Source organism: Pipistrellus kuhlii, unplaced genomic scaffold, assembly GCF_014108245.1.
Source record: "Pipistrellus kuhlii isolate mPipKuh1 unplaced genomic scaffold, mPipKuh1.p scaffold_m20_p_20, whole genome shotgun sequence".
NCBI classification, from domain to species: Eukaryota; Metazoa; Chordata; class Mammalia; order Chiroptera; family Vespertilionidae; genus Pipistrellus; species Pipistrellus kuhlii.
In genome coordinates, this window is record NW_023425516.1 from 6,836,629 (window position 1) to 6,860,387 (window position 23,759).

General features: G+C 47.9%; 1 protein-coding gene across 4 annotated transcripts in view; it reads right to left on the reverse strand.

The window, feature by feature from the left end:
- Positions 1–7,276: 7,276 nt before the first annotated feature.
- Positions 7,277–23,759, reverse strand: part of NTM (neurotrimin) — an 814,150-nt gene continuing 797,667 nt past the window's right edge. Inside the window, exons 7-10 of one of the 4 annotated variants that reach the window (XM_036449152.2) lie at positions 23,338–23,489; positions 20,301–20,336; positions 14,347–14,379; positions 7,277–9,061 (exon numbers count right to left, since the gene is read on the reverse strand). In XM_036449152.2, coding sequence (XP_036305045.1) covers positions 8,964–9,061; positions 14,347–14,379; positions 20,301–20,336; positions 23,338–23,489 — 319 coding nt within the window. In that variant the 3' untranslated portion in view covers positions 7,277–8,963. The remainder of the gene's footprint in view (positions 9,062–14,346; positions 14,380–20,300; positions 20,337–23,337; positions 23,490–23,759) is intronic. The other 3 variants (XM_036449153.2, XM_036449155.2, XM_036449157.2) reach the window with 3 other exon arrangements.

Consider the following 23,759-nt stretch of genomic DNA (forward strand, 5'->3'; position numbering starts at 1 on the left):
TTTCCATCTCTTCACTTTGAGACAGTGTATGTCCGTAAAGCTGAAGTGAATTTGTAGCAGCATACAGTGAGCTTTTATTTATACATCCATCCAACGATGCAATGACTTTATTTTGAAAATCTAATCCATTAATATTAAGAGTACTTATCCATAGATAAGGATTTACTAATGCCTTAATGTTTTCTGTAATTTATTTATTTATTTATTTATTTATTTATTTATTTATTTATTTATTTATTTTGTAGTGTGCTTCTTTCTCCCTCTCTCACGCCTTCCTTTATAATTTTCTGTAATAGGATGCTTTGATTCCTTTATCTATATCTTTTGTTTATCTGCACTAGGTTTTTGCTTTGAGGCTATCATGAGGCTTACATAAAACATCTGGTAGAAATAACAAGTCTATTTTATGCTATCAACTTAACTTTGGATATATATATAAACACGCTAACCTTTTACTCCCTCTTTTACATTTTTGATGTCACAAGTTACCTCTTCTAACACTGTGTTCATTAACATATTATTTTTACTGTAGTCATTTTTAGTACTTTAGTCCTTTAACTTTATGCTAGAATTAAGTGCTTAGTGTACCACCAAATGACAGTATTAGAGTATCCTGAATTTGACTTTGAAATATATATTTACCTTTATCAATGTTTTGTACATTTTATACGTTTTCTTATTACTAATTAGTGTCATTATATTTTAGCTTGACAAACTCCTTTTGGCATTTCTTATAAGGCATGCCTAGTGGTGCTGAACTCCCTCACTTTTTGTTTGTCTTTCTCGTTAATTTCTAAAGGGTGACTTGGCTAAATAAAACATTCCTTGTGGCAGTGTTTTCTTTGTTGTTGATTTTTTTTTTTTCTTTTACCACCTTGAATATAGCATCTCTTTCTCCTGGCCTTTACAGTTTCTGCTAAATTTACTGATAGCTTTATGGGAGTTGTCTTGTAAGTTACAAGCATCTTTTTTCTTGCTGCTTTTAAGATTTACTTTGTCTTTGACATTGACAGTTTTATTATCATGTGTCTTGGAGAAGATTTCTTTAAGTTGAGTTTGTTTGGTGACCTATGGAACTTTGAGAAAGTTTGGATATCCAAGTTTCTCCTCAGATTTGGGAAATTCTGAACCTTTATTTATCTAAACAAGTTTTCTGTTCTCTTGTCCTTCTTACCTTCCTCTGCAAGACCAATAAATGGCAGATTGCTCCTTTTGATGGTAACCCATAGATCATGTAGGCTTCCTTACTCTTATTCCATCATTTTACCTCTGTTCTCCTCTGATTGGATAATTTCAAAGATCCTGTCTTCTAATTCATAGATTCTTCCTTCTGTTTGAGACCTTCTCCTGTCAATGACCTCTACTATTTATTTCATTCATTGTATTTTTTTAGAATTTAACTTTGTTCTTTTTTATGATTTTAGTTCTTTGTTAAACTTTTTGTTTGTGTATTGTTTTACTGATATTATTGACTTGTCTTTCTATGTGTTCTTAGAGCTCATTGAGCTTCCTTAAAATACAATTCTTTAAATTGTTTATCATGGACATCACAGAACTCCATGTCTTTGGGGGTACATCATAGAACTCCATGTCTTTGGAGGTAGGTTCTTGGATCATTATTGTAATTTTGGGGTTGTGTCATGTTTTCTTAATTTTTTTTTAGATGTTCTTTGGAGTCCTGCATTGCTTTCTTCACATTGGTTGTTATTCCCAATATTTACTAAATTACTTAGAGAAATGCCTTCTATCAGCTCAGCTAGGAATTCTGGGGTTTTCACAGACCTTGTGTGGATATGGCAGCTCCAGGCTTCTTTTTCTTTCCTGGGGCAATATTCTGAAGCTTGTATGCTTTTTCTTAATCCTGTCATGCACCAGGCCATGTGCTGATCCCTCCCTTTTGCTTTCCCAGGGGTATAGCTAAAGCTCAAATTTGGGGTTTCTCCCTGACCCTCAGATCTGGGCTGACTTTGTGAGCCTACTCACTAGTCTCCCAGCTAAGCTCACTCCTGGCAGGGTCAGGAGCACACACAGAGAGCTGGTCCAGAGTGTGGGGTGGGTGGATGAGGCATGCAAAATGATGGAGTGTCCATAGTTCATTTGGGGGATCCATGAGTGAGGGATCTCCAACAGCTCATGGGAAGGCTTCTTGCTGGAGTCAGCAACCAGTTATTAGGATCCACATTCCTTTCAGCCCTCCTCCTAGAGGCCTGTCACTCTCCTACCCTCTCCCAGCCCCCAAGTCATGAGCTCCTGGTTAAGTATTCTGGGTGAAGCCAGGGGGAAGAGGGCCTCTTTGGCAACATTCCACACATCTTGGGGAGCCACCCACTCTTACTTCCCCTGCAGGAAAAAATCATAGGCTGAGAATGTTTTACTTGGACTCAGCTATGCCGCCATGAAGGTGGGTTATACACAAAGGCAAACTGCTCCTCTCTCTCTTTCCAAGCTATTTTTAGCTCTAATGCTCTGCTGGAACTTCTCTGCTGGAAACATGACTTCCATAAAGGCTCTCAAGTGTGTCATTTACTGTGTGAGACAGTGTTCTCCAGGCCCCCTGACTGTGGCCGAGAGAGGTTGCAACTAGTTAAGGACCACTGCAGGGTCCAGAACAGAACTGAGGTCTGTAGCATCATTGCCTAATGCCCAGGTGGGAAGGACTTCTCTCAGTCCCTCAATGTATGGTGCTGGGTCCCACAGAATCACAAAGGCACTTTTTTTGTTTGTTTGTTTTCTATGGATGATGCTAAATGTTGTTCAAGGGGTTTACGTATGACATGGACATCTTATTAGTCATGTTGCTGACATCACTCCTCAAGGAACTCTTATAGGAATGGAACCCAGGGCTTTTTCATTAATTACTCTGTTCATGTGGCTATTCAGGTTATTCACCAGATGCCCAAAGTGGAGGAATATACCTGAGTTCAGCCAATTGTCCTAAGTGAACTAAGTTGTTTGGATCTATTGATGCAACATGTAGCATAGAATTGCCTCAGATGTCAACTAAACCCTTGAAAATCATCCACACTGATGTGTAGCTTAGGGCATTGTATATCTAACTAAAAGGAATCAGTAATGGATATTCAAGGGTAGAGCCCAACCAGATCAAATTGCTTTCCTCTAAATTATAATGTTACTCTCACCAAAACCGGTTTGGCTCAGTGGTAGAGCGTCGGTCTGTGGACTGAAAGGTCCCAGGCTCGATTCCTGTCAAGGGCATGTACATTGGTTGGGGGCACATACCCGGTAGGGGGTGTGCAAGAGGCAGCTGGTCGATGTTTCTCTCTCATTGACATTTCTAGCTCTCTATCTCTCTCCCTTCCTCTCTGTAAAAAATCAATAAAATATATTTAAAATAAATAAATAAATAAATAAATAAATAAATAAATAAATAAATTATAATGTTACTCTCTTAAATGCCCGATGTAAACCTTATGAAACTGTTGATTTTTTTTTTTTTTCCAAATAGGTTCTTCTTGGATATCTTGTTTCTTTGGTTGTGAGTGTAAAGATAGGCTGTACTGAAGAAGTGAATGAGGAAAAGTAGACCGTATTGGAGAAAGTAAATAAGGAAGAGATAAAAGAAAATGAATAGAACATGTGATTAAAGAAGACAGGGTTCCCTTCCCCCTCTCTAAAAATCAATGAAAATATACCCTTGGGTGAGGATAAAAAAAAAAAAAAAATCTAAAGCCAAACCAAGTCTCCTTTATAAAATATAATGCATCAGACATAAATTATAAGACTGTTCTTAACTTGCCCTGACTGGTTTGGCTCAGTGGTTAATCAGCTTATGGACTGAAGGGTTGAGGTTTAGATTCTGTCAAGGACAAGTACCTTGGTTGTGGGTTTGATCCCTGAGTTCAGGAAGCAACCAATCTATATGTCTCTCTTACATCTGTTTCTTTTTCTCTCTCTCTGTCTCTCTCTGCTCCCCTCCCCATCTGCTTCTACTCTTGTCTGAAAATCAATGGAAAAAAATATCCTTGGGTGAAGATTTTTAAAAAGAAAAAAAATGATCTTACCTTGAGCTCAGGAATTAGGAGTGATTTTCAAACAAAGCCCTTTGTTCTGGTCACATGATAAGGACATGCTGTGAAAGATACAGAGTTGTGGGAGACAGGAAAAGGAAAATGAAGGCACAGACTTAGAGATCTCAGTTACTCAAATCATGGGAATATTAATTTGAGTTTATTGCCTTGGAGGCAGATAGATTTGGATGCTTGTGGAAATCGGATTTGAATTAAGAGGAGACAGATAAGAAGTAAGACTTTAGAATGGCTTGATTGAGCAGTTTTGAGATGACAAAAGAGGCACTACTACACAATTAAATTCAAAATTACTTCTGAGATTTGGTTAAAAATAATGCTAGAAAGAGTTATGATTTAGTGCCTCTTTCAGACACCACTAATTCCAAATCTTTCCATTGCTTGAATGAGGGCTGAATGGCTGGTGTGTGCATGTACATCTGACTAATAGCAACACAGGAGCATATAGACTCATTGTTAGCAAACATCATCTAGTTTACAACATGTCTCCTTTCAGGTAGCTTTTTCTCTTCTGGTGAGAAGTGCTTCAAAAAGTTGCCAGGATAAGAATAGAAACTAATGGATGTTTTGCTGATTTTACATTTTTATCAAATCAACCCATTGAAGGGTCAGTCCTGTGACTGACTAGTGTGACACTCTTACCTTCGAAGCTCATGGTTCAAGGGTATAAGATAAAAAGTGGGGGATCCAATGAAATGTGTTAACCTCAATCAGACTTGACTGTCAATCCATTGGCTGACTTATCGCCAGCTTGAATAACAGTAACTGTCATTTCTCACCACCATCATCATCAATACCTATAATAAGAAAAATGAACATTCCTGGGCCACTGACTGTGACTATAGTTCCAATGTTGCAAGTCCCACTCATCAAGACAGTCCTTAGATCAACGTTCACGATGCTCCAAGTTAGGCATTTGAACCCCTTTCACGGAAATCACTTGGGAGCTGCTGCACATCTGTGTGGCTGGAGAGGAGCAGATATTCTGTTGGAAGATGAAATTCTACAGGAGTGATTAGACTATTAGGGCTTGAACATCCCGCATTTGCCCCTCCACACACACTATGAAATACTATCATAAAAAAAAAAAAAATTGCCAAACCTAAATCATGATCCCATCAAGGGGCCACCCTACTGTTTGTGGTGGTGGATAAATCCTAAAGCATGGTAGTGACATATGTCTGAGTCTACAGTGGTCATGTGCACTTGACATCCAGGCCAGCCTATCATAGTGGTCTCCATTAGTGCCTGTACAAAGAAACATAACTTCATGCAGTGCTCAAGATGTTTTTCTCTGCTTACATGAATGAATACTGTTTGCCATGCTCTCCTTTCCTGAGGTAAAAAGCTCTCTCCCCACAAGTTCTCTTGAAGCCATGTCCTCCTGGATTGAACAGTGAGTCTGGTTGAGGACCCTTGCTCATGGGCACCTGTAGCTTCCTTTAAAATTCAGCAGATACGGGCCCAGCTGGCACACTTAGAAGATGTGTGTGTGTGTGTGTGTGTGTGTGTGGTGGTGGTGGTGGTGGTGGGGAGGAGAGGGAGATGTTCAAACCCTAACTACTCTAATAAGCCCCCTTGAGGCAGATTAGGAAGTTCTAGCTGCCGAACCCATCAGTTAGGGCAGTGGTTGGCAAACTCATTAGTCAACAGAGCCAAGTATGAACAGTACAAGGATGGACATTTCTTTTGAGAGCCAAATTTTTTAAACTTCTAACGCCATTTCTTCAAAATAGCGTTATTTTGTGAAAGAGCCACACTCAAGGGGCGAAAGAGCCACATGTGGCTCACAAGCTGCGATATGCCAACCACCGAGTTAGGGCAAAGCTGGGTCTACCAGGGATATGCTCTCGATGAAACAGAGCCCTAAGTAACCACAGACAGGAAGGGGAATGCAGTTGGCAGACAGGTCAACTGAAGTCTTTCTCATGAATGCCACTTTACAGAGTTGACAGAGTCCCTTTACAAATGACTCCTGGGAAGACAGTGACAGAGTGGTCAAAGGAAGTTTAGTAGCCAAAACAAAAAAGTTTTGGTTCAGATGGAGGCCATATGCTGCTGTACTCTCCCCAGCAAAGTCTGGGAGGCCCCTCTGTGCAGATGCCTTAGTGTATGTTACACAGAGGTGCTTCCGGTCTCCAGTTCAGCAACATGGTAACTACCTGTGTATTTCCCTCTCTGGTCCAGGAAGCATGCTGGGCATCCAAACCCTCCAATGGGTGTCTGTAGAAGTTCCAGGCATGAGAGGCCTAGCGAGTCTCACCCACCCACTCTCATTGTGAGGGCACCGCCCCCCAGCCCTTGGCTTTGGCTGTTCTAGAACTGATTCAGCCTAAATTTGCAAGGCGTGGCCACACTGACCCTGACAATTTTGATGGGCAGCAGTTGTTTGTATCTGACACCTGGGGATGGGGATAGAAGGGCAGGTCATGAAGTCAACCACCTTTTCTCATTTTTTCTAGCAGCCACCAGAAATGAATCGCCTCCTTCACCAACACGTCCTACACTGCTCAGATGGACTGACCACCCCCTCAAGGACTTGGGTATAGGATTCCCTGCGCGTCTCAGCCCTGTCCTGGTTTCCGCCTCTCGGTGAGTCTCAGCTCCAATTTAATTCCCAGAATCAGCCAGAGCGGCTTAGAATGATTTAAATATTTTGTATTAAAATCAACTTTTCCTCTGAAGTTGTGACTAGAAGCAAGCTTTGGATAGCGGGCATTGAGGGAAGAGTCCCCAACACATTTGTTGATGGGAGTTGGATTATTTAATATCAAGCCACACTGTTTCAGGTCTTTCCTTTCCTCTTTCCCCTTCTTTTTCATGATGGCTGCCCTGGGCTGCCTCCTCAAAACACTCTCCTCTGAAAGCCTATCTTAACTAGGCTTGACATTGTGCCCAGGTTATGAGGTGAGCAGCTTGGACACTAGCAGGGTGCAACCGGCCTTGGCCAGCATTGGAGACACAGCTCCTGCGAGGCCCCTTACCCTCCCCCCCCCCCTTGTTTCTGTTAGGAGGACAAGGAGTTTCAGACTGTTTTGTCACCCAAGCACAGACCACAGAAAGAGCCCAGCTCACCCCAATAAGGTGCTGAAAGAGCAGTTGCTTGAATCAGGAGCCTGTCCTGTCCCCCTCGGTGTCCTGCACATCAGAGCCAGCCCGGCTCTGCTGCCCACATCCCCTCACCTCCTCACTCCCCCCTCCACCCCCTCAGAATGAGGCACCACACCAGGTGAAGAGGGACATGGAACACTTTTTAATGTCAAGTCAGAGACAACCCCTCCCTCCCCATCACCCCAATCCCACTTTCCCTCATCACACCCAGGACCCCTCCCCGAGGCCTCTCTGGTCCTCAGACTCCCCGGGAAGGAGGAGAAAAGATTATCTAAAAACTGCATTTTCTTCTCGTTCATACACACGCACACACAGGTGGGAAATTAAATAAAAGAAACCAAGAGGGTTCGATTTCTCCAGTGGTCACAAAGGCATCAGAGATTCCCATAGGGCTCAAGCGAGTGGTTACTGGCTGTTTAGCTGGTTCGGCGGTGTGTTTGTGCGGGATGGAGGAGCCACCCCTCGGGACAAAGGCTGCGCCCGGTGTGAGTGTCGTTTCTCGTTTCACTTGGTATAAATGTCTCTGACATGTGGATAACGCGAAAAAGAAAAACAAAAAAATAGAGGCAGGAGCTGATTACACAAGTTACCAGTAAACGCTATCATCTTTTTTAGAAGGTCAACACACAGCTAAACGCCATATACAGCATGCAGTAATGTCTGAGAACGCACCTGCTGAGAAAGAAAAGGGCTAGAACTCTCAACGAAAAAAATATATGTATATATATGTATATATATACTGTATAATATATGTCATCAAAAGAAGCAGAGCCAACAAACTCAAGGTCAGGTGCAGACCCCCCTTCCACCTCTACATAGCATGGAGAAGCATAGTCGTGTCTGCATTAAATGCCGGGATGAGGAGAAAGCTGTAGCGCTGGTGGACCTATTGGTTAAATCGTGTGTGTGTGTGTGTGTGTGTGTGTGTGTGTGTGTGTGTGTTTTGTTTTTTGGTGGATTTGCCAAATCCTCGCCAGGAGGTTAATGCCCGGCTTGGGGTCCACCAGTTGTAAACCTAGTTAAGTGGTGCACTACCGTATTCATCTTTTTTTAACAAACATATGTCTCGTCACCCCTTCCATGTGTGTGGTATGTGGTTTTGCCTTGCTTTCCAGCTAAGTCCTAGACTCGGGTCAGAAAAGAGAATTAAGAGAATTAAGAGTGAACGGGAATCCCTTATGATCCACGATGCCCATGGAGTGAGAGGAACGCAAAGGTGAACGGGGTTTGTGTGGCTGCTGCCTGCGGGAGGTGGCTGCTGGCAGGTTGTTTTGTTTAGTTTCCTTTTTATTGATCTGCTTTGTAATAAATTGGCGTTTCATAGCACACAGGACAGTGGCACAGTCTGCAGCAGGGACACATCGGGGTGCGTGCCTCACTTTGCATTTGCTTCTAGTGACAGATTGAATTTGGGGGTGGCCGACTCCAGAATTTTCCTCGACAGGGGCCCTGGGGTGGGCTGAGCCCTCTGTCACCCCGGAGACAATGCAGCTGGCGGGCGGGTGGGTATCCAAAGCTGGGGGCGCACTCCTCCCCTCAGGGAAAATAAAGAAAACTCAGCTGTACCTACATATCGGCCCGGCCTGCAAGGCAATGGATTCTCAGTGTCCTTTTGAAATGCGTTTGCCCAAAGTGTTCTCGGTTCCCCTCCCTCGAATTTGTGTCCCAATTGTCTGTGGCTCGGAATGGTGTTGGATTGCATCTTGGTTGGAAAGGGGTGTTTGCTCTTGCTGTCGGAGGTGCCTTTGCTGGAGGGTCGATGGTTGCAGTGGCGGCAGCTTCCCCGGGTCGGGGGTGGCACTCGCATCAAAACTGGAGCAGGAGGAAGACCAGGAGAGGTAGCAGCCAGAGGCAGCCTGCCCTCCTCGGCGTCCCGTTGCTCACCTCGCTGACGGCGCCAGGGCCTGTGGAGAGAACAGAGGAGTCACGAGCAGCCGGTGGAAGAGGGAATGGCCGTGGCCTGGCCGGCTGTCCTCAGGCCTCGCCTGGTAAGCCCTCTCTCTAACTGGGAGCACCTAGATTTGTTCCCTAGGTAATAACTGTGACAGATGGACCTTCTAGAGCTTCTATCCGGTGACACACACTGCACAATGGGGGGTTTTCCCTGGCGAGGAGAGACCATGAGGCTCAGGTTCAAGTGCACTGGTGGCCATGACGCCTTTGCTGTGTGTTAGGCCAGTGGTCGGCAAACTGGGGCTCGAGAGCCTCAGTCTGCTGCTCTGTTGACTAATGAGTTTGCCGACCACTGCGTAAGGCATTACCCTTACCCAGAAGTTTTGACTTCAGGTTAAAGACATTAGTACATTATTAAAATGTTTTTAAGTGTTTTTCCCTAAGGGAGTAGTTGGCAAACTCATTAGTCAACAGTGCGGCAAACCGCAGCTTGCGAGCCATATGTGGCTCGTGAGCCGCAGTTTGCTGACCACTGTACTAGGCTATGGCTATAGCTTAAGGTCAAGTTCAAGGTGGCAGGTGTATGAATAGCCCACATAGAACTTCAATAACATAAGACACACATACCCCCATCCTGTGCAGCATCACTCAACCACTTCTGCACACTGCCTGCCTCACCCTTCCCATCGCCCTCCAGTGGCTCCACCGTTGTCCAACCAACAGGTTCTTCCTGACACGCCAGTCTACCTCCCCGCTGTGGCTGCCACTGGGGCTCAGCCTCCTCCTGCCAATCACCGCCTCTCAGGGCAGAGCCCGGCGTCTGCCTGGAGCGCTTAGCCTCCCCACATCTGGCCTCGGTCATAGCAGACCTAGCTCAGGCATCACGCTCCTGAAAAGCCAGACCCAGCTCCCAGGAAGTGGAGGTGGGAACAAGGAAAGACACAGGTGGCCTTTGGCTGTGGCCATGGACGTGCGGGAAGGGTGAAGTGGAGATGGGGAGGCAGAACTGCATGGAAGATGTCTGTGGGTGGGAGGGGGACGGCACCTTCCCCTGCGAGGCACACACCACTGGGCCCGCTGACAGAGACTCCGGAATGAAGCCAAGTATGACAGGTAAGAACACTACACAGTCAGAGAATTTAACAGTAGCTTTCCTATCACTGAGAAGCATAGCCAGGAGGCTCCCTGAGCCATGGGGGTTGGGGACAGGAATGTCCATAGCCAATGGAGCTACGCAGGAGTGATGAGGCCCAGACAAATCAGGCACCCAAGATAGAGGCGCCTTCTCAGGCTGCTCAGCTGGGCTGTTTGATGGGACTGTGTCACTGGTGTCCCCACTAAGTGCATGTACCCAAGGGCTGAAGGAACCTGTCTTGGATGCCACACATCGGAGACACTTCTGGCTCCTTGATTCCAGGTGAGATGATTTCTTGGGACCCTAAAGCTCGTGGCTGGGAAGCCCTGCCCCTGAGGTTGTAGTGCCAGGGCCTTGGGGAGAAATCTGCCTATGGGGCAGTGGCTACATCATCATGAGTTTGAAGTGCAGCATGCTCTCCAACCTCCTGTGTCCTGCTATCCAGGACATATTCCCTACGCTGAATTTCCTGTCCTGGTAGGGCGGGTTCTCATGAGGCAAAAGGGGGGCTACTGACTCTCCCCCCTACAGGAAGAGGACCTTCTGGCTCCACAGAGCCAAAGGCCTCCGCCAAGACGACCCTTTTCTTAGTCCCTCACTGTTACCCATGTCACTCTGTCCACTCCTCAGCATGCTTTGGAATCCCAGGGGAGAAGATTCACCCGATGGCTGCTTATAGGACAGTGGTCGGCAAACTCATTAGTCAACAGAGCCAACAATTGTAATTTCTTTTGAGAGCCGAAAACCAACTTCTGCACATGGGCCACAAAGTTTCAATTGCTCTGTACATACCGCATGTGGTATTTTGTGGAAGAGCCATGCTCAAGGGGCCAAAGAGCCGCATGTGGCTCGCACAAGCCGCAGTTTGCTGACCACTGTTCTAGGGTGAAAGGTTTTGCTTCCCTCCTGTGCAGGAGCTCAACTCTGGACCCCCCAAGTCCTTCAGAGCAAGAGCCCAGCCTGTGCCTGAGGCCGACTCTAAGGCAGCGGTCACCAACCAGTGGTCCGAGAGGTTCTAAAGGTTGGGGACTGCAGGTTTAAGGAAACCTTGAGAGTCTAAGGCACACGTGGCTTTCGCAGTCCATGGGACCAGCAGACCTTTGTGGGAGCCAGGCTCCATGTTCTCAGGGCAGAGGTAGTGGCTGTATTCCGTCACCCCACGTACCCATGGCACAGGACTCTGACCTCGGCACGCCTGACACATGGTATGCCTGGCACCACATACACCTATGGTAAGGTGACCAGACATCCCGCTTTGGGCGGGACAGTCCCAATTTAACAATTTTTCTCAAGTCCCAATTTTTGGAAAGATTTTTGTTGAAAATTGGGACTGTCCTGCCCAAAGCGGGATGATCTGGTCCCCTTAACCTATGGGCTCAGGGCTATTCATCTCTTGCTCCCCTCAACACTCATACAGCTTTGAGACCAAGCCCCCATTCATGCCAGCTCACTGCTCCCTCTCCCTGGCCATGCCTAGAAGAGGCCCAGTGGGGACGGAGGGGAACGAAGCATAGTGCTCAGCATGTGGGTACAGGTCCCCACCCAGGGGAGATGCCACAGGCCAGGCATGTAGCCCAGCAGGGCCTGGCTCCTTACCATACCCTGAAAGGAAACCTTGTTTGTGGGCAAGGGACTCTGCAGCATGCAGGGGAGGCTGACTGGTACCCCCCCGCCCCTGGGCACCTTGCCTGGCAGGGCTGTCTACAGATGCTTCTTTGGGCCTCTGTGCTCAGTCCCATGGCCGAGGGCCTGAGAGTCCCTCTGTGGGCCTGCTACCTGCTGGGCAGCACCACAGAGAGCCATCAGGAGGGATTTTGATCTGTCGTGTCAAAAAACTCTGCCCATAGAAGCAGGAAATGGCCATTAGGTGCCCAGAGCCTCCTCTCGGTGCACTGTTCCCATGGACAAGCTTTGGGGGCCTCTCCAGCCTCATCTCCTGTCCCTGACCCACAGGGAGCAGTCACTCACAGGGGAGCCTCATCCAGTCTGCCCTCACCCTGTCCACAAATTATCCCCTCACCCTAACCCAGTGGTCAGCAAACTGCGGCTTGAGAGCCACGGTTTGCCGCTCTGTTAACCAATGAGTTTGCCAACCACTGACCTAGACACTCGATTCCTATAATTACAGGCTGTTGTTGTTCCTTGCGATTAAGCCCCTATCCCAGTGGTCGGCTAACTCATTAGTCAACAGAGCCGCAGTTTGCCGACCACTGCCCTACCCCATCTTTCCAGCACAAAGCTGCACAGGAGGAGGAGACAGGGAGGGGTTCCCACACTGTCCTGTCTAGCATTAACCCCGCAGGCTTATTCTTTATGATAATTCCAGGGTCATGTCTCTACCCCTGCAAACGGATCACGCTACAGATCTACTGGATTCCTCTGGCCTTCACAAACCTCCCACCTGCCTGGCAGAGCACTCCACATTTCATAATCTGCTTACGTTTCTGCCTCCTTAGCCATTCTCCCTGCCACATGTCTTTCAGTGTTTCCCTTCCCACAACTCCAGGTAACACAAGCTCATGTCACCTGTATACACGAGCATGTACCCGCCAACCATGTTCCTTTCTCTTCTCACCTTCACACCCTCTGTCCCTGTGCCTGAAATGTTTTTGCTCAACTCGTACCTTGTTCCAGGTTCCATTCTGTCCTCCAGTCACCTCCTCCAGGCAGCCTTCCTTGACTTGCTGAGTATCACAGCACCACATGCATCCTGCTATTGAAATGCCTACCACCCTGCGTTCTACTTGTTTCCCTTCTCTGTGCTGCAAGCTTTTGAAAGCCCCTCTGTGTCTAACGGAGCCCTTGGTGGGTATTCGATAAGTGCTTGTTGGAGGAAAGAAAGAGCCAGAACAGTGTAATACCTGTAGATAAGCCCATATTTTCTGTTTTCTTGCTCTTGAGATTAAACTTGAAGAAAAAAACTACAATGAAACAAACTCTTGTCCTGCCTCGTCTTTTGCTTAACCTCAAATTTGTCTTCTAAACATTGTTCCTCTTTTCCAATAAAAGTCACTGCAAACCCCTTGAGTACCTCTGGGTGGGACATCAGGCTGAGTGCGTGCAGTTAGGAGGGCTCCAGCCCCAAGAGCCGCATGCACACTCAGGACTGCTGTCCGCACTCCCACAGATGGGAACTGAACCTCAGAGCTCCAGTGCCTGCCTCTACAGTCCCTCCACTTCTATCTCCAAACGCAGTTTTCCTTCCCCCACCCTTCACAGCTACTCCATGCGACTCCCTCCTCTGCAGGAAACGCAGACTGGAGCGGAGGGAGCACCTGGGCCAGCCCCATCCGGGCACTGGTTAAGGAAGGGATCACCCAGGCCATCCCGCGCCACCCAGCACCTGGAGGAATGCTGTGACATGGCTTTTGTCCAGGCCTTGCATCCAGTCCTGGAGCAAGGCTCTCCCAAGAGCCTTTCTGGCCAAGGTAACAGCTCTGCCCCTCTACCTGGTGGCATGGGCCACACCTGTGAGGCCTCCACTCTCCAGCCAGTCACACCTCCACTCCGTGCTGGATGCCTTTATTGCCTCTGCCTCACTAGGCAGCTGCAGAAGCCTAAAAAGACTACCAGGACAGTCAGGGACCCGGAAAACTGATGAGTCTCAATTATTCATCAGAAACATCTGGCAAAAATGAAAGCCTCTAATAAGATCCATTTCATTCCTAGCCTAGTGACTCACACAGACCACCCGCCCCCCAACCTTCCTGCCACTTTCCTCTTCCTCCCACCACTTCCCTTCCAGTTCTAAGCTAGAGCAAGACAGCGCAGGGGAAAGAGAGAGAGAGAATGGGGTAAGCAAAGGGGCAGCATGCAAGGTCTAAGGAGATCGGCGCATTAGAGCATCTGTGTGCAAGGCAAGAGGCAGGCCTGGTACAGGGGCACCCGGATGTGGAGACATTCCGGGCACTGCCAGGTGCTCATTAGTGTTGCCAGCAGAGAAGTTAGACTTCTACCAGGGAAAGCTACCCAGGGAGAAGGGAATGTCCCTTGGGATAGGTTAATCTGAAGGTACACAGACACAGCCCCAGGGCAGGGGGTAGGCCCGCTGGGCTGCCCCCTGGGGTTAGCTCAGAGCAGAAGACGCCTGGAGAGCAGGCAGAGTTTGGCGCATCATGTCCTCACCAAGGCAGTAGCTGCCTAGGAAAGAAGCATACCAACCTTTCCAAGGGGTCAGGGCTGGAGATTTCACTTCTAAAAGAAATTGAAAACAAGCCGCCGTTAAGGTAGGAAGCAGTCAGAGGTACCTGCTTCGCCCTCGGAGGGTTTGGAGGAGGAGCCAGTCCTCTCACCTTGGCCTCTTGCTGCCCTTACTGCAGTCCAGCAGTCCAACCCTTATACGTGCTCCCCTCCAGTTTGCTGGAAAGCCAGTGGCCATCATGGGTGAGTTGGGGAAAGATATGAATGATGTTCAAATTCGGCTGCTGACCCAAAGAGCATCAACACCTCCCCCTGTCTTATGAGGGGAGATGGGTGTACCTTCAAGCCTGAGGAGGCTCCAAGCCCATAGATACTTCTTTGTAGAACAACTTCCTTCTTTGGCCACCCTACTGTCCCTTAATTAGGTGAAGTCTATAGGGCTCAAGTATAAAATAATCACCCACAAATGGATTATCCTACAGCACCTTGAACATGCTAGTAGGTGCCCAAGCTATGTTTGAGATGTAAAAGTTTGACCAGCATTCATGGATTCATCTAAGAAACACTACAGAGCTGGACTGCACCAGCCAATGAGTCCAGACCTTGGCTACATGACTTCTCTTGATGAGTCGGACTTACATATTCGATAGATGTAAGACTGCATCTATGCGGCTGCACTTGGACTTGCTGGGACCTGACTATGGAAAGACTGGGGCTCCCATTCTTCTCTGCTGACTAGACCACCAAATACCCCCCTCTTTCTCAATGTCAAGCTCTCGGAACAATCCACAGAGCCCTTTCTGTGGATCACACGTCTTGAGTGGCCTGAAGTGCTGCTAATCTCTCACTGTTGACCTCATGTTTAGCTAGAGGACTCTGCAGCCATTCACCCTGGATATAAAGAGGATGAAAAAAATCATTGCACAATGTGTATGAACATCAACGCACCACCATGTACACTTTACATGTCTTACAGTTTTGTCATTTACCCCTTAGCAAAGCTGAAAAATAAATGAGAACATGATGTTCAAGTCTCTTGCACTGAAGTGATGCCATTCTCTGTGCAAAGATCTCACATGCAGGAGGAAAGACAACTTAGCTATAACTTGATCTCAACTAAAAGCGTTTAGTCAGAATCAGAATACACACTTCTGCATTCAAGCTCTCGATCTATTAAAGATACCTGTGGTACGATACCCCTCTTGATCTAAGTGGGCATTAGCAACCCTGGGAAGCCACTGTGATAAAATGTAAGGGGTGGGGGGAAATCTATGATCAAAGGGTGATGCAGAGACGATCTTACACAGAGCAGCGTGGCCGAGAAAAGACCTGTGTTTACCAAGGACCGTCTGTGGGGTGACGGCTGGACTGCAAGAGCCAGCCCTGAAGTTAAGGAGGGACTATTCTCATGAGCTGTCACGTTCATGTTCCACTGACTTGAGTCTCTGTGTCTAGAAGGAGGGTGGGCTGTACAAAGAGACGCTCTGCGAGGGCCAGAGCAGTCACAGGCCTTTTATCCCTGAACCCAAGAAGAGCAAGTGCAGGGCCCATTGAGTGGCAGCTGCTGTTTTGGACTCTTCACTTCCCTGCAGTGAGGATGCAGGGAAGGGTTCTACCGGGTAATGCCTTGTTGGAATGCTTAAAAAAAAAAAGAGAAAAAAATTGAAAGCACGTTTCAGCAGGTGATTTTCTGTAAGGTCAATAAAGCACTGACAACAACTTCAGCTGAATTGTTTATACCCGGTTCCTCTCCTTGAATCTCCAACACATGCTAACTTGTATGAGGGCAGGACTTTCCTGAACAAGATGGCCACATAGGTGAACACCTGTACTCGCCACCACCCACCACCACATCAAAATTACAACTAAAATACAGGACAGCCATCATCCAGAACAGCCGGAAAGCTGGCTGAATGGAAGTCTTACAACTAGAGAAGGAAGAAAGCAGACTGGTAGGGATGGAGGTGTGAAACATACTGGGCCAGCACCCACGTGGGCTGTATTTTTAAATCTGGAGGGAGATGGTCTCTGCAGAGAGGAGCAAGGGGGCCCAGTACCCCTCTCCTCTCCCCCAGCCCAGGGTCCCAGACTGGGAAGAGAAGTCCCTGTGGGCAGTAAGAACCAGGGGTTGTAAACACCAGTGCAGATTGGGGCTCAGCAACACGAAGGCTATTGTGAGTTAACCCTTAGCTATCAAGAAAACAACCCTCCCCAAAACAGGCCTGTGTTTTCCTCACTAAGAGGAGCTTGACTAAAATTTGGGATTTTCCTGTCAACATAGTAATGGCAGGCAAGGTAAAATAGGAGCAAAATATTAAAAAGATAGAAAAATTGGATTAAAAAATAATCCCACCCCGAAAGCCTCCAAGCCCGTGTCTCTGGTCAACCTACAAAGTCATCTTTTTGACACCAAAGCCAATGGTCATACCTGAACCCTGGTGCCCAGGAGAATGCAGAGTGCCATCTGAGTAGTCAGGATGAATAGATAAACCTTCTAGAAAAAGAACTTTTTTTGTTTTTATACCTTCTGGAATTGAGACACAAGTGCCATAGAAATGCTAACTGATGCTCTATCCACTGAACCAATCCGGCTAGAGCCATCAGCCTGTGGACCAAGGGTCCCAGGTTTGATTCCGGTCCAGGGCATGTACCTTGGTTGCAGGCTCCACCCCTGCTTGGGCCCTGGTCGGGGCTCCTGTAGAAGGCAACCAATTGATGTATTTCTCTCACATCGGTGTTTCTCTCTTTCCCTCTCTCTCCCACTGTCCCTAAAAATCAATGGAAAAAAATATCCTTGGGCGAGGATAAGCAAAAAAAAAGCTAACTGCTAGAGGGCGTGGCCTCATGAACCATCTCTAATCTTCTGCAGGGAAGAAGCCATCCTCTCTCTACTGCAATTTCCCCTCTGATGCAGTAGGCTTAGTCCCCTGTCTTTAGTAAGTTGGTCTGGCAGTCACAGGGCGGCTCACAGGCATTCATCAGCCAACCTTTCCCAGTCCCCTGATACCATCGGACCTGGGAGATAAAAGACAAAGGACTGTGATGGGAGACGAACAGCCTTCGGGCAGCTGAGTCTGCAGTGCAGGCCGCTCTCCTGCCTGCCAGCCAGCCAGCTCAGTGAGGGATGGCTGCATGTCCCCCAGTCTGTATTTCTCAGGGCAGGAGTCTGGCCCCACCAAATATTAATACGAGAGGGTGACAGGCCATCCGTTGTGTTTGCAAAAGGAGAGCAAAGAAATATTTCAAGGGTGGCAGAAAATGCTGAGGAGGGAGGAAATCTTGTACACAAAATCTTTCTTTCTAGTCTGTCCAGAATGGGGTGGCAAGACAGCTCAGAACTTCCCTTAAAGCAACTCTCCCTGTCAGTGAAATCCATGCACCTGTTCCCATCTCGCTTGGTATTCCTGAGACAAAGTGAGTGTAACTTGGGGGGATGCTCTGAGAGAATAGGTAGTTCTCTGTTTTGTGGGAGACTAGCAAAGGAGGAAGAGGGGAGGAGAGGAGACACAGGTGAATGAGGAAAAAGCCCAAGATGGCATGCTTGCATGCTCAAGCCTGTCCCTCTTTTCTCCCCCGCACACAGAAGCATCTCCTAAATGCTAATTGATCCCTGAAACTTGCAACTGGAGTAGCAATGGTCAGTGACAATTCATTCCCGGAAAACCACCTAACCCCGTCCCTATGGCACCCTCTTTTCTCACTTCTCCATGAGCCTAGGCTCATTTCCCCAGCGCTTTCTTATTTCACTGTCCCAAAACTCTAATAAACATCCTCTAAAATAAAAATAACAAAAAACTAAGAAAATGCCCAAGATACAATATTTCTCTAAAATACTCCTTAGATGTACAAAAGCAACCAACAGTTACCCTGAAAACCACACTAACCCAAACATCGGAATGTTCCAGATGCCCACAGTCTACAACTTCTGGCCCTTCTCCTTGCTTTGCCTCCATGGAGAAGCGTGAGGGTTGAGAGCACCCTGAGAGTCAGAGTGGAGATGGGCAGAGAGACCCTTCCCTCCCCCAGGCACAGTAGCCAGTGGTGCACAGCAGACAGCTGCTGGGAACGAGGTGGGATGGCTCTGTCTCAGCAGGTGCAGCCTGACAATGGAGTCCCTGCTCGGATCCCAGCTCAGCGGCCTGGTAGCTATGATGCTTGATTCTGGTCGGCTTTGTTCCCGTCTTGGGTGTGGGACAATGCCCCCTCTATCAGCTGAGTGCACCTTCAGGTACACCCTAACTCCTTAGCAACCACCATTTGGTTTAAAAGCTCCCATTCCCCCTGAGGATGAAGAGCTTAGTGGCTTCTAAAAGCACATCTTGGAGCAGTAGGGTCTTAGCTTCTGTCTCACGCCTCCCTTCTGCCCTCTGTGCCAGGTACTGTCTGATGCTCTCAATGCTAGATCCGTGCCTATGCCTCTCACAGAGGCACAATAAATGTTAAGCTGAATCATACGTTAAACCTAAACGTTTCCATGGAGTTCACTTTTCCTCCCTATTCCATTCTCCCGGTTGTGGTTCATCACCAAGGTACTCTGCATGGCTACGGTGAATAATACAGCCCAAAGTTTTTCATGACAAAAGTATTTTTCTGTCAAAACCGGTTTGGTTCAGTGGATAGAGCTTCACCCTGTGGACTGAAAGGTCCCAGGTTCGATTCCCGGCAAGGGCATGTACATTGGTTGTGGGCACATCCCCAGTAGGGGGTGTGCAGGAGGCAGTTGATCGATGTTTCTCTCTCATCGATGTTTCTAGCTCTCTATCCCTCTCCCTTCCTCTCTGTAAAAAAAAAATCAATAATATATATATTAATATATATATTTTTTAAAGTATTTTTCTTCATCTGTCAGCCTCCCAGATAATCCATTTCTTTCCACCTCTTCCCCAGTCCTCCAAGCCAGATGTTCTTCTGAATGTTCCAACAGGCTGGTGTGGGTGAGGTGGGATGAGAAAGGGCAGGGGATGGGGGTGCTGGGTAAGAAAGCCATCCCTTTCCTTGTCTCCACAGCTGCCTTCCTGCCCTTAGGAAGGGGACAGCAGCACACACATCTGCATTCTCCCACTCAGACCATGCCTACTTCTGCCCAAATGGCCATAGTCTTAATGGCTGATGCTCGATAGGCTAGTGGGCCTTGAGAGAATGCAAAGGGCTGTGCAAACAGAGGCAAGAGATGCTGGAATCTTATACCTGAGCAGGCTATAAGTGGAGGATGATGTGAGGGGGCTGGGGAGAAGGGCTGGAGAAATGAATTAATGAACCCCTAGGTTACACTGAGAGATGCCCTCGTCCTTCAGCTTGCATCTGGAGAATGGATTTTAATCATTCAAACGCACCACCCAGTTGTCAATGCCTTTTCACGTCGCACCCTCATTTGAATGATAGAACAACTCTAAGGTACATAAGGCAGATCAATTCCATTTTGTAGAAGAGGAAACTGAGTCTAAGCAATGTTTTGTCTAAGCAACTTGTCCCAGAGCACACAACTGCTAAGAGCCAGGCTTTGAACTAGAACTCAAGGGCATCCCACTCCGGACAACTGCATGGCAACCAGCGAGCATGCTGTGCCATGGCTCCCCGCCCCCCGAAAACCTGCCTGGGAACCAGATGATGCATTTTAGGGAATATCTGAACTTCCAGTACCTGGTATTTGCCACTTTGCTGAGGGTTCATCAACAGGACCCGTGCTATGAAAACTGCTCTCAGTGGGTCACCGCTGTCTTCCAATTGGTTCTGACTCAGTGTCTCCAACTTGTGGGTTTCTGGGCTTGGAGATGCTAATGATGTTTCTTTCCTCTCCCCCCACCAGCCCCTCTGAAGAAGTGTGGCAAGGGTGTCACCAACTCCCAGTAACCACCTTAGCTTCCCCTGCCATCTTTTAAGCCGTTTGACAGATAGGAGCCTTAGGCAACACACAGAGGGGCAGGGGCAGGGGGGAGGGGGAGGGGGAGAAACCATAAAGCAAGGGGGATACTGACCTTGCAACAAAGTTGAGCTTGTAGGCTCATTTAGTTCTAAATCGGGTGAGGGACATACAGGAGAGAAAAATGAAAACAAACACATATATTATATACAGTAGCTATATATTGGCCATATATAGTTTGTATACTGCCTTTCACAAACATCTCTGGAGCAATGGATAAATAAAGGAAGACAGGACAACCAAAGGCGGCGGGACAAAATGCAGCGTGGGGAACACAAAAGTCAGTGCTCTGTGCTTCCAAACTTGGACATGAAGGCTGGGAAGTGAGGGCGCTGGAGACCGGCATGCTGTTCAGCTGGTTCGACCCTTAGCTTGTGCTGAGCTGGGTATTGATATGGTAACAAAGGACCAGAGATTTGTTTTTGTTTTTTCCAGATGAAATTTGTCCCCACCCCCACCCCATTGTTTCACATTGGGAAACCAAGTCCAGAAATTTCTGCTCCCAGGACTCCAGGGCGGGAAGGAGATCACCCAGGAACCATGGTGAGTGGGATTGTGGGAGCAGTCTTAGGGACCAGGTGCTCAGAACCCTATTGGTTCTGGGCACTGAGAGGAAGGGCCACCCCTTCCCCATTTGGGCTAGATCCCAGCCAAGACGGGATTCCCCGGCACCAGCACTCCTCACTTTCCAACCTTTAGGCCGGGTGGATGGGTGTGCTTAGGTGATAGCATAGCTGGGTGGTGGTGATGCTATGGAAGAGTGAACCTCCTCACCGCGTTTGCCCATTCCCATGGAGTCAAGGCTGCCTTGGAACCTGCTGGAAGGCTGGGAGCTGAGGGGGTTTTCCAAGGATGGAAAAATGACATGGAAACCTTCCTAATTGGGTCACGTGTGTCCAAAGGCCTTGGTGGTGGTGGTGGCCTCCATAATGCGCTCAGGGGCTGTGTGAGGGGCCTTACTCATAGATGGAGTGTCACAATTTCCAGGGAACTGTGTCTCTCCTATAGCATTTGGTGGGCTCCTCCAAAACTGTTCTCTTTAGAGGCTAACATATTGGTGTCTGCTTGACTAAATTGGGAAGATGCTACAAACCTTCCTCCCTCGAGGCTTAACCTGTAAAGGCCCAGAGACCTCTTGCATTGAAGAGCAGCCCATGTGTGCTCCATGCATGGTGCTTGACCCAGATTTCCTGCACGTGTGTCAGTATGGCCACGGCTTTGAATGTGTTCTTCAAAGGGAGCCCTGGACTGTGGAAGCTGGGAATAGTAGGAATGACATGGGGTGAATGCCCACAGAACCACATCAGCACTGGGATGGGCCTGGGGGTGGGGGTGGGGGTTTAATTGCCCTGAGGGGGTCTGTTGAAAAGAGCAGGATTCAGGATACATCCTTCTCTGCCCTTCTTATCACAGATGACAGTTATTGCGCTTTTAAAGTTTGCCTTTTTCTTTCTGTTCTCATCTTAAGGGGAAGAAGGCAGGGGATTAGATAGGAGGGACGAAGCCAAATGCAAAACCATTTCATGCATCCAAATCCGAAGCAGGAGGTCAGAGGTGGAGGGAGACTGAGGGACAGGGACCGCTGAGGGTGGAGAGCGCACACTCAAGTGGCAGGCGGGAGAGCCTTAGATTTGCAGAGCAAGGGGAGGAGGGGCATCTTCCTTTCTAATCCTGGCCCTTCTGCTCATGCAGACAGACACCTGCCAAAAAGCCGAAAAGGCCTGACACACGTGAGAGGCCATTATGACTGCCCCTGTGTGAGGGATGTCAGACAGATCAATCACAGCGCCTGCCATCAATTCCCAGCACCAGTTCTGGGATTGCGGCAGCCTCCCCTCCCCAGCCCTTGTGGATAAAGCTTCAGGTCGTGTGCTAGGTAAAAGGGAGACCGGATGCGATTTGGAAGCATAGGTAGGACAATGGGTGGCACAGAGGGGCTACTAGGGACAAGCTGGGTACGCTGTGCATGGAGGGCAGGAGGCCAAGGGGATGCGGGTGAGGGCGAGGTACTTGAAGCTACGGGATTATCTGGGAGTTCTCTGAAGGAAAGGAAGTTATGCTCTTGCCAATCACCTGCTCACTTCCTCACCTCTCTCTCCTCGTCCCCCTGGAAAATGTGTGTTCACAGGGAGACTGAAGGGGTAGAGATTGGAAACAATGCGCTCCCTGAACTTGGCAAGGTCTGGAGGGGTTTGCCCCCAAAGCCAGGAGAAATGAACCCTGTGGCCTATAAGGAGAATCTGCAACTACTGAGGGGAGGAAGTCCTCCCAGGGGCCTGACCCGGAAGTCACTCCTCCAGGTCACGTATGGCAGCTGCTCTGCTCACAGGAGAAGACAAGGGCCCCATAAGGGGGCTGGCTCATTGGCCTCCTTTGCTTCCATCTGGCACCAATAGCATCGCCAATGTGCAACGAGTGCCCAGCCATCTGTCCCGCACCTATGGGCCCTTCGCTAAATAGTTGTTGAATGAATCGATGCATGAATGACTATGTCACTTCCGTCACGATGGCAGCTCCCTTGCACACATATCCCTTAATCCAGCCAGACAACACATTTTTATACAAGTGGAAACTAGGGCAATACCACTATTCTCTACTTATTCTCCCCATGAAACTAATAGTATTCAGGGACCCACCATCCCACTTTCATACAAAGAATTCCATTTCTCTCAAGTTCCAATGACCAGAAAAAGCTTCAGAAGTGGTTACCATCTCACACGAATTAAGTGAACAAAGCATTGATACAGTAAATTCTCCTCCCTGGCTCTTCACTGCCCCACCCAATTATAGTCCCTGTCCTCAGTGTAGGAGATACCATTGAGGAGAAAAAATTAAATGTCATTTCAGCACCACCAAATCCTTTTCTCCTATCCCAGGATTTTTCCCATTATAGAATGAAATATGAGCATTCTTTTTTAAAAAATTCCCCACTTCCAGCGTCTCTATCTCTCTCATCCTTCCTTCTTTCTCTTCTCCCTCACCCCTGCCTCACTACTCCTGATTCTCTTCTACTTTCCCTCAGGGCCTCTCTTCCCCATTCCTACTGCTCTGCACAACCCTCTCCTTTTTGCCCAGCTCGGGACTCATCTTACCAAAGAGTGTGATGCTGGCATTGGTATGGCCGAGCCTGTTGGAGGCGACACACGTGTAGTTCCCATAGTCGTGTTCTGAGACATTGAAGAAGATGAGCTTTGAGAGGAAGGGTCTGTTTTCCACTTTCACCCCCTTCTTTCCTTCAGCCAGCCTGCGATGAAAAGAAAGAGACGGTTATGCTTTTCTCGCAGGAAGTGGACTCTGGAATTATTGATCATCTCATCCCCACCACACACAGTCCCAGCTGTGTGACATTCATGGAGCGCATGCTCAGAAGTATAGACTTAATTGATGTTGATGATAATGGAAATGGAGATAGTGATGATGACAACCCTTAAAAGAATAATTCAAACTTCAAAGAGAAGAACAATCTGAGAGGTGTGAAGAAAAAAAGCAATAATCCACAATGCTCTTCAAGCAC